We start from the raw sequence: 14,265 nt of genomic DNA on the forward strand, positions 1-14,265 counted from the left end.
TTATCTTTTCATCTCTAAAAACTACAAGTACTTACAGACAACTATAAGTTGTTTTGATTCATTAAAAGGTCATACTTACAAAAAATTCTGCAGCAGGATTTGGCTTTTATTACTTATAATATTAGTGAACCTAACTTTTAAATATACTAATTAATTACATAGTCATCTTTGTTACAAAATGGTTCTACTTATCAATAAAAACCTATTTTTGTACTGGAATGAAACTATAAAGGTGTGTGGGTGTGTGGGGGGAAATCCTGTGCTTTATTGATGAGAGATACGGTTTGAAAAGGAAAAGCACTTACTTGCAAAAAAAAAAAAATACCGATGAATCAATCAAAGCTTATTATCACTGCCAATATAATTTAGTAATTATTTTTCACATTCGATAGTCTATGCTCTAGCCTGTCTTTTAAAACTACTTAAATACCAGGCATCTAAAGTGGCTGAATTATGTGATACGTATCTCTTTCAGATCAAATTTAAAGTTCAAGTAACATAAAAGCAAAATATGTTCATTTTTAAAAAATAAATAATTTTAAATACCAGGAATGGAAAAAATTGATGTCTAGGTTTGACTCTGAGTACCATAAACACTAAACATGTGACTTAACCTCTTTGAGGTTATAAGGTTATAAGCATGGTAAGCCATGCTTATATTGTATCAGTGGAGGTACCATCACCTAAGTGTTTAGAACTACAAGGTTTAATTGACAAAAGATATGAAATAATACCTAGCCAGCTGGTATATATCATAAAGATTCAATAAGGGAAAATTTTATTCCTTCTAAGATAGTCTAAAAAGTCAGTTGCACTCAGGTTTGGGCAATCCATTATTTAAAAACACATAGATGGGGCAACCTGGGTGGCTCAGCGGTTTAGTGCCGCCCAGGGCATGATCCTGAAGACCCGGGATCGAATCCCACGTCGGGCTCCCTGCATGGAGCTTGCTTCTCTCTCTGCCTGTGTCTCTGCCTCTCTTTCTCTTTTGCTCCATGTCTCTAATGAATAAATATTTTTTTAAAAATAACATAGATGACTGGATTAATATCCTTGTGCAGATACCCTTGTGTATAACTGCTAATGTAGGTGGATCTATAATGCCACTCCCAGAAATATTCAGTAATGCTAATTCTGTGAGTTTGATCCAAAGACACCAACGTACAACCAAGATGCTACTAAGCACCTATTATATACTGTGCAAAAGGTATAATATGGCAGACAAGATATTATCTGCTTTTAAAGACTATTTTCTCCTTAGGAATTTAATTTTTAACAAACATACTCTCATTTTAAAAATACAATGTCTTCAGGGGTGCCTGGGTGGCTCAGATGGTTGAGCGTCCAATTCTTGATTTTGGCTCAGGTCATGATCTCAGGGTTCTGAGATCAAGTCCACATCAGGATCCACACTGGGCATGGAACTTGCTTAAGTTCCTTTCTTCTCTTTTCCTTCCACTCCTCCCCCCTACTCTCTCACTTTCAAAAAAAGAAAAAAATCTAATGTCTTCAAATAAATATCAAAATGTGTAGGTTTTCATAATGGTTGAATAATCTTCATTCTAAAAGAAAATGACGATGTTTATAAATGGAAGCACTAATCAATAAACTTCACAATCAGGAACAGAATTGTGACTGCCCCTCTGCTGTAATTAAATATATTCCAGACAGGAAATGCTTCCAAGTAATTTTGCCTGGAAAATAATTAAATATAGAAGACTGTCTCAATATAGAAAATATTTTAGATGCCAAAGAAATTCTAAGTGTTCTCTTGAAAAAGAAGTCAGCCTATGATATATGACCACATGGGCTCAAGATGGCAACATTCAATCGTCCTCATAAATAAATGAACAAAGCCCAAACCACACATCCAATTTTTCCTTCTCCTTAAAAGCTCTAAAAAGGCAAACCTATTCATATGTTAGTTGCATTTTGAAATTTTCAAATATCACCATGCTGATATCTTAAAATAATACTAGAATAATTAATTGTACATATCAGACTATTATAATTAGAATTGTTCACAATTGGCCAGATAGATCATATTCATGGAAGATTATATCTCCTGGTTGTTCCATAAAATAGCAGTTCATAGTATCAACAAATAACCATAGATTAAATACTAAACAGAATAAAGCAGTCATTTATTCATTCTACACTTGACCCTCAAGACTAAGTGGGTAAGACAGGAAACAAGAAATCTGGAATGAACTTTAGAAATCATCCTGGGAAGCTGAACAGTGTGGTAGACCTAAGCAAAATGTATTGATCTTCATACGAAACGCTCACTAAAGGACCACCTTAGAACAAATGTACAACAAAATCTATTTTCCCTGATGGCTTGTATTTTATAGCTTTTTCAATGACAGAAAGTAAAATAAAAATCTGTTGGACCAAAATCTAAAAATATATGCTCACAACCCAAGGGACTTATAAGACTGCAAACAAAAACCGAAACTGTAAGATATGAATATATTATACTCAAGCTACTGCAAAACATGGTATTTACAATAAAGGTAAAAATACAGTAGGGAAGAGAGTGAGACAACTATTTTCACAGAGAGGCACTTCTCTATGTGAGAAATGATACACGAATCTATAGTAACCACTAACCCCATAAAATATTCATGTGGACATTTCAGCTTCCATCAAGGGAAACCCACCCACAATTTTAAGTCTGGGGCTAGGACATTTTCAGTCTTTTTCCAAAGGCAGCTCTATCTTTCAGATATTTTGTTTTAGTCGTTGATTATTAAATCACATTGAACCTCAGAGCATAATCAGTAGCAAATCACACTTTGTGATAACAAAAGAAAGCAGCCACTAATGTCTTAACCTAAGTAGAACGAGGAGATGGAAAAGACTGAAGGTAGCATATTTATTTGGACACAAAATGAGTCAATAAAAAAGAAAAAGAGAAAAGAAAGTACTCAAAGTAGAGGATAATAAAAAGAAAAGAATTCAACTCTAAAAAAATAGTAACTGGAGTTTTGAGGAAAAAAAGTTTTAAATATATTGCTAGGTTATTTATTTATTTTGCACTATCAAACTGAAACAATTTGTAATAAATTGGATTGGATTATGCTGAACATTAACTACTAGTCACCCACAGGATGTTGTTAAAACTACGCATGGTGATATTGTTTTTGGAGAGTATTGGGTGATGAGGACCTAAAACTAGTCTTACTGGTATTGGCATAAGACCCCAAATCCATTTTTAAATGTTATCTAACAGACATTTTACAGGTATGATTACTATACTTTCATTACCATGTAAAATTGGACATAAAAACTTTAAGTATTTTATAATTCCACATAATGGCTCATAATTATCTTAATAGGGAAGGAGTGTTAGCTTTTTTTTTTAGGGGGGGGGAGGGATGGGTGGGGCTAGATAAAATTCCTAAAGGGAAAAAAAATCTCTAATTGAGAAAAGCTAAATAGGGGATCCCTGGGTGGCTCAGCGGTTTAGTGCCTGCCTTTGGCCCAGGGCGCAATCCTGGAGTCCCGGGATCGAGTCCCACGTCGGGCTCCCTGCATGGAGCCTGCTTCTCCCTCTGCCTGTGTGTCTCTGCCTCTCTCTCTCTCTCTCTCTCTCTACATCTATCATGAATAAATAAATATAATCTTTAAAAAACAAAAGAAAAGAAAACTAAATTAAGTAAAAATGTCTATCTTTAAAAATCACTACAGTAACTGCAAAATGGATTGTTGGTAACCATCCAATACACTTAATATATTTAAAACACAATTATTTCATGTAAAACATCTTAAAATTCTTCTGATTCCACCCAACGTTAGCTTGGAATCTTTCCATTTTCTCCCAGTATCTATAAAAGAATTAAGCCACAAGGAAGAAAAGGAAGTAGTGAGAAAAATCATACAGGAAAACAAGGTTAGGGTCAGCTTCATAGGTATGGGGCCTGTGCAGTCACAAAGGACTCTGTTTACAAGGGCCCCTTCACTTGGGAAAACTATTTTAATTTTAAAGAACAGGCAATGGACAAACTACGGTTATTCAAAAGTAGATATCTGGCAGATATTTTCTTGAAAATGAACAAACTGAGCTTGTCACTTCAAGGAAAGCAGCTGATAGTACTTTGTTTGCCAATGATAAAATTTTAGCTTTCAAGCAAAAATTAGACTTTTGGAAAATGTATATCCAACACCATAAGCCTGACAACTTCCCAATAAGTGAGGCTTTTTTAATGAGACTGGTAGTGATATTAACAAATGTGTATTTTTGGGATCCCTGGGTGGCGCAGTGGTTTAGCGCCTGCCTTTGGCCCAGGGCACGATCCTGGAGACCCGGGATCGAATCCCACGTCGGGCTCCCGGTGCATGGAGCCTGCTTCTCCCTCTGCCTATGTCTCTGCCTCTCTCTCTCTCTCTCTCTGTGACTATCATAAATAAATAAAAATTAAAAAAGAAAAAGAAAAAAAAATGTGTATTTTTGTATTTTGTATAACATGCCCAAATTTGGATGACAGCTTAATTTAGTGACCAATACTTGATGTTACAAAATCATACATGAGTAAAAAGACCCACGGGTAAGTAAGACCAGTGGGTTGTTGTTGTTTTTAAGATTGGTTTTATTTATTTGTTTGTTTATTTATGAGAGACACACACACACACACAGAGAGAGAGAGAGAGAGACGCAGAGACAGAGGCAGAGGGAGAAGTAGGCGCCATGCAGGGAGCCCGATGTGCGACTCCATCCCGGGACCCCAGGATCATAACCTGACGCTCAACCGCTCAACCGCTGAGCCACCCAGGCGCCCCGACCATAGCTTTACATTCTTCAAGGCAACTAAATTTTTAAGAAATTACTACCTGTCAAATTTTGGTTAAGTGTATCAATAAGATTACTTGAAAAAGCTGTTAAAATACTCCTGCCTTTTCCAAATACCTGTGTGAAGTCAGACTTTCCTCATAGACTTTATATACTTGAACCAGAGGAGCGTATCATAACTGACTGAGTACAGAAGTAGATATGAGAATCCAGCTACTTCTATCAGGCCAAGTATTAAACAAAAGTACAAAACAACACTATTCTTCTTATAAATTTTTTTATTTTGTAAAATATATTTTTCACTAAAAAACTTATATAATATACAATAGGTTATTATTTTTAAATTAATAAATAATTCTTTTTTTTTTTTTTAATTTTATTTATTTATGATAGTCATACAGAGAGAAAGAGAGAGAGGCAGAGACACAGGCAGAGGGAGAAGCAGGCTCCATGCGCCGGGAGCCTGATGTGGGATTCGATCCCGGGTCTCCAGGATCGCGCCCTGGGCCAAAGGCAGGCGCCAAACCGCTGCGCCACCCAGGGATCCCCAATAAATAATTCTTAAAAATTTCTCAGTTCCAGTTTCTAGTATGGCAAACAATGATATAGATAACTCATATAAACAAAAGCTTCTTGGAGCTCTCAAAAAGTTTTAAGAGTATAAAAGAGTCCTGAAATGAAAAGCTTTGACAACTACAGTTCTAAGAGATGAACAAGAAAGTAATCAGCCTTTTTGCTCGTTTAATGATTCCACAGTTATCAAACATCCATAGATTCCTTTAAGACAAAATCCTGTGTTTACATGAAATACTACTTCAGCTGACCCCTCTAACACCTTAATCTACTTGCAGAATGGTTAGTTGCTCATACTCTTCTGTTTTAATTAAAGTTAGGCAAATCTTTGTACAAAGGAGACATAAAAAGACTAAAGCTATCAAGTGTCCACTGTCAAGGGCATCAATATCATCAAGAATATCAACGATGTCCAAGTATTCTCTACATCTCAGTTAATTAGGATGCTCATGCTTATGTCACAAATCAACAAATGGCAAAATGATCTTTTTTTTTTTAACCTCCTAAAAACTTGCCTGGGTATTTCAAAATTCCTGATGATTCAGCTTTTTAAGGCTTCAGTTTAAAAACTGTATAAAGAAACAGACAGAAAGTAAAGTATGCTAATAATTAGTGAAAGGAAAATGTTAAAATTTATTTTGAGATTTTAACTTTATTTTCTAACATTTGCAAATGCTTTCTGGAAGTGGCCAATTATCATTACTATCCTCATAGACATTTAAGTAAAAATCAAGACAACCTGAATATTTTCTTTTCACCCTCAAAATCTGCCCTTCTCAATTAAGTCTACCAATCAGTCATCTCAAGGAGCAATTCATATTTCGGAATGGCTCACTCTACTGTCACAGCATTTCTCCTGTAGACTAGCAATTCCAAATTCCATATTACATCCAACTGTCACCTGTGTTTCACTTGAAAGAGAGAAAGGAAGATGTAAGAAAAAAAAGGGCTACTTTGTCTCATACTAAGTCCATAAGAAATTGCTCTGATATAAACAATTACTCAGTAAGGCTTTTTCCCCCAAGTAGATTCTATAATTATTTTTTTTCCAAAATATCTTAGCTATTTTTTCAGCCTCTGTGTAATTTAAACCACAAAGGATAATAGGTACAATGTGAATGGGGTGTGTCCAAATCAGTCAATGGTTTACTACTGATATTTGTAACACTACTGAACTATATATTTAAAAATGGTTAAGACAGTAAATTTAATGTTATGTGTTTCTTACCTAAAAAAAGAAAAACCACTGAATTATGCACTTTACATAGGTAAATTGTATGGTATGTAAATTATAACTCAATAAACCTATTATTTTTTAAAAGTGTAAGTTTACTCCTAATCAGGTTTTTGGTTTGCTTTTTTGTTTTGTTTTTGGGGTTTTTTTGTAGCAAAGGTTTGAAAAAAGGTTTACTGCTGAGATATGGATAATGACTAATGTTTCCTGAGACAATAAGGGGGAAATCTTATATACATAAAACATATAGTAGGCATTTAAAAAATTTAATTTAAATATTTCCTTTCACAAGTGATTTAAACCTAACACCTATACATTGGCCACAAACTAGAGTTTCTTTCAGAGGTCAACAATACCTTCTAGCGAATAGAAAGGGATTTCAAGTTAATAATGTTTTAACACTGGATTCAAAAATCAAAGAGAAAATTTCTAGTCACCTGATATTTGAAACAGCGAGACAGATAACTTACTGATAACTTAATTGTAAAAAGATCAATTCAGCACTGTTAGGAAATCGGTCTGAATATCAAAGTAGATTTTCCCAAAGAAAAGAGACATTTTTCAAATCAGCATGTAGCCCTGCAAAATCTCACAAAGAAAAAAATCACATACAAAATGAAACAGTCTAAGATGAAAAGAATCTTTGCTGTGGCGACCAAGAGCTAAATTTTAGCCAAGTATATTTAAAACATACACAAGCACAGAGAACCACCAGTGTTCACAATTAGAGGCAGGACAAAGTAGCAGTGATCTTTCTGACAAATAAATAGTTTGAAATATTGCATGACTTGCTACACAACACCCTTATTACTTTCAATTTCCAAGTGCAACCAAAAGATGAGTCCAATTATGACATCAATACAAGCTTTCTTTCAAAATGGAATGAAAGAACAGTAAATCCCAGTGGACACGGGAGTTCTGCAGCAGAGATGATGTAATATATAAAAATAGACATCCTCTAACAGAAGCTGAAACTTGGGTAAACAGCACACTGCATACTATCTTCAACTGCCTTGCATGAATTTGCAATGCATGCCGTTAATAGCGCAAGAGAAATCATTCTGTGTTTTAAACTATTTCCGGATTTACATGTCAATTTCTATACACACTCTATAGTATAATTTCCCAATCTGTATAAATTAAATGAACATAAATACTTGATTAGAACTGCAAAAGAGAGAAATAGTCCCCCCCAAAGCAAGGAAATTAAGACCCCTGCAGCAGTTTTTACATGCTGCATTTTGTTCGAAATTGCAGCACATATGGCACAGAATTGTTACATCCACCTATTGTTCAAAGACCTTTCCACAGGGAGCTTTCTGCAGGATTTTAAAATGCAACATGATCTAGGTGAAGAGGAACCAGTAAACCTGCTGATAATGGGTGTGAAAAGCAGAGAATATTTTTGACACTTTCAGACTCTGATGCAAACATAAAACATCAGGCATGCATACAGTAACTAGGATGTACATCACTACTGTCTAACGCTCTCTCCACACCTCTCTTTCCATTCTTTACCAATTCAGCTTTCACATTTCTATTGGACTTTCCTGGATTAAAGAATATTTTCCTTTGAGCCAAGATATTAAGAAATCATGCCTGATTCCTCAAGTGCCTCCACAGTACCTAGAATTCCCTGCATTTTAGTTGCCCATTTATTTATCTATATCCCCTATGAAACTAAAAGGACAATAAGGGCAAAATATGTCTATCCTATAGACCTTTATAGCCCTAAAGTCTGGCACAAACATGAAACAAGGTGAGCATTCAATAAATATTCATTAAATGAATAAAATATGTAAATGAAGATACTGAGCTTTCCTTTCTATGATGCAAGGAAGAGAATACACACATTTTCTAAAACTCCATCCTATTATAATTCACAGAGAGGCATTACGACATTATTGAAGACAAAGGCTTTAGGTTCAATTAAGCAAACAAATGTTTGATGAATTTAAAGAAGAATGAAAATGTTGAAATAATTAAGAAATCTCCCCTGTATTTGAATATTTTCTTTATAAGCATATAAACAAATTTTAAGATATCAGCATATGAATAAATCATAGGTGTAATATGATGTAAAATGATTGTTGTAAGTTAAAATCCTAAGATCTTAATATTCTAAGGAAATTAAGTATACAAGTTACTGATATATTACTCAAAACATATTCTCTTACTGTTAAGCAGCAAATATTGCATTAAGATTTCAGTAAAAAATAAGTGAAAAAGCAAAGCCATGACATGAGTGAAATACTATTTTAATGCAAGAATAATCCAGTCAAAAAGATTTGTCTAAAAGTGCATAATATCTGTAATTTTTCATTTGTTTCCTTATCTAACAATTTTTGAAACTAACGAAACCAAGTAGTCTTTAACTGAAAATGGAAAAAACTTAAAGTCTTTTTTTTTAAAAATCTACTTCAGAGAAATATGATATAACCTAAGAATGATTATATAACCATTATAAGAAATAGAACTTGTTTTATATTATTATAAAGAATAACCATATAAAAAATGGGACTCATTTCCATAAGCCTCATGCATGAATCAATCTTATTACATTGGTGCCACATTTTATAGATATTGTATTATCACGGACTATAATACAAAAAGTATTCTCATTTTATATTAACTTAATAATTTTATGTAGTATTTTTATTACCTCTTATACATCTGCACCAAGAATTTTAAACTAAGCCCAATCTACTGAAAAACATAATACATAATTATTAAACAGTGCTCTGAAGTGTATATTCATATTGTAGAAAAGGACTACTAATAAAATATTGAGAGATACCTTTTTATGTGACCAACAGGCTTCCATTACTTCAAAAATTTTGCATTGATTGAAACTTTATGAATATGGTTTATGATATACTGTGTTCAAATCCTCTTAATTCAAATTTGTATAAATGTCCTTTGGGACAGTATGAGTGTGCTTACACTCAAACAAAACATTTCAAGATTTAAAAAAAAAATTAAATGTCACAAAGCCATCTTGGATTTTGACTTTTTTCATCCTAACAGCTACTAGTCATGGACATTTCCAAATATTATCTAAACTAAATGAAATCTCATAAAATATTTGGCTGAGAAGTTATGATAGCTGAGGAATACTGATCCTTTCAATATATAATCTTCTTTTGTTTTGTTTTGTTTTTTTCATATTTTAAAAGAAGTCACTTTCATTCATTGAGTTTATTGTGTTCTGCAGTAGACAATGATGTGAAGAGCTTTGACTCTGGAACCAGACTTCTGGGGTTCGAATACTGACTATTTCTTAGTAGCTGTGTGTCCTTGAGCGCATCCCCTAACCTTATTCTTTCATTTCTTAATCTGTAAAATGTAGTAATAAAATCCATTCTTCACAGGGTAGATACGTATATTAAATGATTTAATTTATGTGAAATGTTTTAGAACAGTAGTATATACATAGGTAATATTCTATAGATGTTTGCTAATTAAACTATTAAAAAAAAAAAAACAGCTATTCTTTTGGGGGTAATAGGAATGGGAGTGGAAAGTCATCAGAACTTCAAAGCACCGGGAGCATTTCAATTGTTTCAGCCTTCCCAGGCTGAAGTGTCTGCTGGGACATGTATAAACTCCATGGTGTAGACAAGTTTTCTTCCATCTTCAGTCTAATATCTCTGTACAATATTTGCTCTTTCTAAACTGAGAAGAAGGCAGAGCTCTCTTTTTATTAAAATAAAAAAAAATAAAAGATGACAGAACAGGTATGTGCCAGTCTCCCTATTACTCGTCAAGTAGGTTAAGTCCTCCTTTTAAATATCTTCTAAAATAAATCACAAACTCCTGGAAAAAATTACCCATAAATATAGATAGGTAGGGCCTGTGATTATAGGTAAAATAAAGCTTTTCTCCTCTTCCCTATTCTGAACTCAGAGACAAAATAAACTTGTCCAAAGTCTAAAGAGACTGACCCAAAATCTTTCAGCCTCTGCCAAGAACCTTATTTTTCGTTACCTATTCTAAGACTGAAAATTTATGGGGCTCCTGGGTGGCTCAGTCAGTTAAGTGGCTGCCTTCAGCTCAGGGCATGATCCCTGGGTTCTCCACATCCAGTTCCCTGCTCGGAGGGCAGTCTGCTTTTCCCTCTTCCTCTGCCCCTCCCCCTGCCCATGCTTTCTCTCTTTCACTCTCTCAAATAAATAAATAAAATCTTTACAAAAAAAAAAAAAAAAAAGACTAAAAATTCATGCCACATCCTATTTTCTGGCAATCTTAAATACAGCCTCAACCTCAACACATCAAAATGTAGGAAAATGCTAATGAAAGCCATCTCCAATATTCCCTTCTCACTGCATTTTCAAGTGCTTATTATTCTCTCTGCAAACCTCATACACTTGCCTTGAAAAAAATGTCTTGAAAACACTTGATATGGACTATCTGAGTACTCACGGTTCTGAAGAAAATTATTATAATCTGTTCTAAAATACTGCAACACATCTAATTTTAAAAAGTGTACATAAGGTATAGCTCATAACTCAGTGTACATTTTCAATTCAATTCCTACTTCTAAGCAGGAATCAGGCTAACTGGTAATTTTTCATATTAAAAAAGAGGAAGAGTAATTATATATTGATGCAACTTTTAAAATATGAAAGTTCTATATTTTTAGAGTATAGCATTACCAGATAAAAGCCCAAAAACACTAGAGCAATTTTAAAAAGTAAAACAATTACATCAAAATTTTATTAAATTTAAAAATGGCATGAAAATACTTAAGATTCATCACATCATTTAAAATTTAGCAGTGCTTCTAAAGTATACTATAGCAGCAATGACACCTGGGGCATTTTAATATGCATTCTCTTGCACAGAACATACAATTACTGCCTCATTTTAATTTGAAAACCTATACAAGTATTTCATGTTTTCAGGCAAGGTTACTGACTGAAAGATATTACATGGACAAAGATATTGTCAAAGATATTATATGGACAGTAGACTTCTTCTAATGTGAATTAAATTGTATATGATCTTTTTCCTGTGCAATAAGAAAACACAATCATAAAATTTTACTAGTTACTTAACCAATTCATTTCCAGAGATAAATCACTGATTTGTTTTCCTGTTTTCCTTCCTTGACTTGAATTCCCTGATAACCCCCAATCTGAACATTTTCTAAACAGTAACACTGAAAATCATAAATTAGTCATGTGTTGGCATGGAAGAAATGAGCAAAGATATTATTATAGGCCTCTTGATTAAAATAAAGAATGAAATAAAGCATGAAATCTGGTTAAAAATAAAGTGCAAATAAGAAAACACAAGCATTCTTAGATTCTCATTTCCTTTCTGACTTAGCCCTTATTCTGACTAAAATTTTACTAGTAGTCTCCCAAAATGCTCTCATATTGGGATTCCTGAAATTTAAAGCTTTCACCTACAGCATTTAAAATGTAAATTTCTAATGGATTTCCCATAAGCTTTCTCATAAGAAGCAATTAAATTTCCATTACGACTACCTGGCTTTCCCTCTTCATTTCTTTACTTGCAAATCACATCAGTTAAGAACAGTGCTTCTACTCATTCTTAAAAACAAGCAGGTTGCGCTTAGGTGGACCTGAGGTGGACAATCCATCACTACATCTGCACAAATAAAGTAGACTGTGCCATCACCTGAACCACTGATGGTTTCATTTTAAGAGATTTTACTAAATTAGGGCAAAATACAAAAGAACAAGATTAAGCCAAACACATCAATATTATAAACTTATTAGTTACAATGCAAATTCACAAATAAACTTAGGTTAGTATTAGGAGACCACACACAAATTACAATACCTGAGATTTAGTGCATTCCTTTGAGCCAAAATGAAATGAGTGCCATAAAAGAGGAAAGGAAAAGATGAACATTATCAGACATGCTATAGTATATCTGCCAAAATGAAGATAATGTTAAAAATCAGGTTAAGAATGACCATATAGAATTGGCTGTATGTATAATGTTCTCTGTTTTTTAGCCATGCACTTGAAATTATTTAAAATCACCTGTGAAATATGATCATGCATTTTCTAAATAAACTTTTCACCCTCAGTCCCTCTCTACTAGGATTCTTTCAAGGAGAAATATTTCTATTAAGGATAAGGAAATATAACTTAGGACTAATGAGGAATAATAATTTTCATTTCATTCTTTTTATCCTGTGGCACCATATATACAAAACAAAATACTGTTGTTTTTTTATGTTAAAATCATGTATTTAGATGAAAGAATATTACCTAAATATAATTAAAACACACCTCGTACACAATTAAGAAGATCCAATATTTTCTATTATGACCATATTGTTGCCAATCAGAACTCATTTAGTAAAATTAATACCAGCATGTCATATATTAGTAACCTAGTACATGATCCATTAGTAATCAAGTTAAACCTTTCATCCTAGCACTGAATATTCCCTAATAAAAGTACCTATTAACCAGGTATTTCTTAAAACCATTAAATCAAAATGAGAAAATAAGTAATCTCGTAATAATAAAAAAACCCTACACACTTTTAAAAATCAGACCAGAAAAGGGAAGTCACATAGGGAAAAGTGAGTGAAATATTCCACAAAGGGGAGGGGGACGGGACACAGGGGAATAAGAGAGAAACAGTTATATGATTCCCTCAACTTTAGTGTGAAAAATATAAGACTATAAAATTAAACCAATCCGCTTAACACTAAATTTTAAGTAATTCATACTCCCACTATCTTAGTATGGAATCTGATGTGGAAAATAATTTCAGAACAGAAAGAATATTAACAATATTAGCACTGGGCTAAAATAATATATGTAACTATTAATATGTATGACTATTTTTAATCCAAATTTCCTTCTTCCATGATGCTATATCAACACTAAAAATACTACCTTCTTTTACAGACAATGCTAACAAAAAAACCTTTCATAGGTTTTTTTTTTAAATACCAAGTCTCTCCAAAGGACAAACAAAGCTCTCTTTATGATGAGCAAAAAGCTACCCTTTCCAAATGAGCTCAATGAAATGATTCAGCTATAAAATTCATGTTAAATTAAAATAGTGCATGGGTAGTGAAAGGAGTAGGCGAGTAGCTGGTGGTCAAAACTGCTTAAATATTCACACACAAAGAGCTCTCAGAAATAAAACATATGAAGTGATGAAGTGCGGGTATCAAGTATATCATATCACTAAGAGTTACTAAAAATTGAATATATAATTTTAAGGCTATATATATTTTCCCATGTATTTTGCATTTAATACTTACAAAAAGAAAGAAAACTGCAGGTAAGCAAAACAAATGAGAAATGTAAAAGAGCTGTCAATTACCTACTTTTATGTTTTCCATATTTTTATTTTAAAACTGATTTCACATATAATGACTACTTACTTAATGGTATTTATGTACAGACAAACCACCTTTGACTCTATAATGACATATGTAAGAACTCCTGTTACTTTCTTTCTGAAAATACAAATCCTCAAATATATTCTCAACTGTTTTGGATTGGCCACCGGGGGAAATGAGCATGGAGGAGCTAAGCAGAAGGTAATGAGTATGAAAAATAAGGTCCTGAAACTGACTACATTGGGGTCTTCTATAAATCATTCATTATCTGTGCCTTGGTTTCCTCAAACATAAAAATACTTTATTAAATATTTATGAAATAA

The 14,265-nt window shown here is 33.2% G+C and overlaps 1 protein-coding gene across 13 annotated transcripts in view; it reads right to left on the bottom strand.

Moving 5' to 3' along the window:
* The window catches only part of RAPGEF2 (Rap guanine nucleotide exchange factor 2), a 240,832-nt gene that overhangs the window by 99,234 nt on the left and 127,333 nt on the right, over nucleotides 1–14,265 (bottom strand). For 10 of the 13 annotated variants that reach the window (XM_041738095.1, XM_041738096.1, XM_041738092.1 and 7 more), the window contains one exon: nucleotides 12,411–12,428. The exons of the other annotated variants lie outside the window; for them this stretch is intronic. In XM_041738095.1, the coding sequence (XP_041594029.1) occupies nucleotides 12,411–12,428 (18 nt within the window). The remainder of the gene's footprint in view (nucleotides 1–12,410; nucleotides 12,429–14,265) is intronic. 13 annotated transcript variants of the gene reach the window in all.

Source organism: Vulpes lagopus, chromosome 23, assembly GCF_018345385.1.
Source record: "Vulpes lagopus strain Blue_001 chromosome 23, ASM1834538v1, whole genome shotgun sequence".
NCBI classification, from domain to species: Eukaryota; Metazoa; Chordata; class Mammalia; order Carnivora; family Canidae; genus Vulpes; species Vulpes lagopus.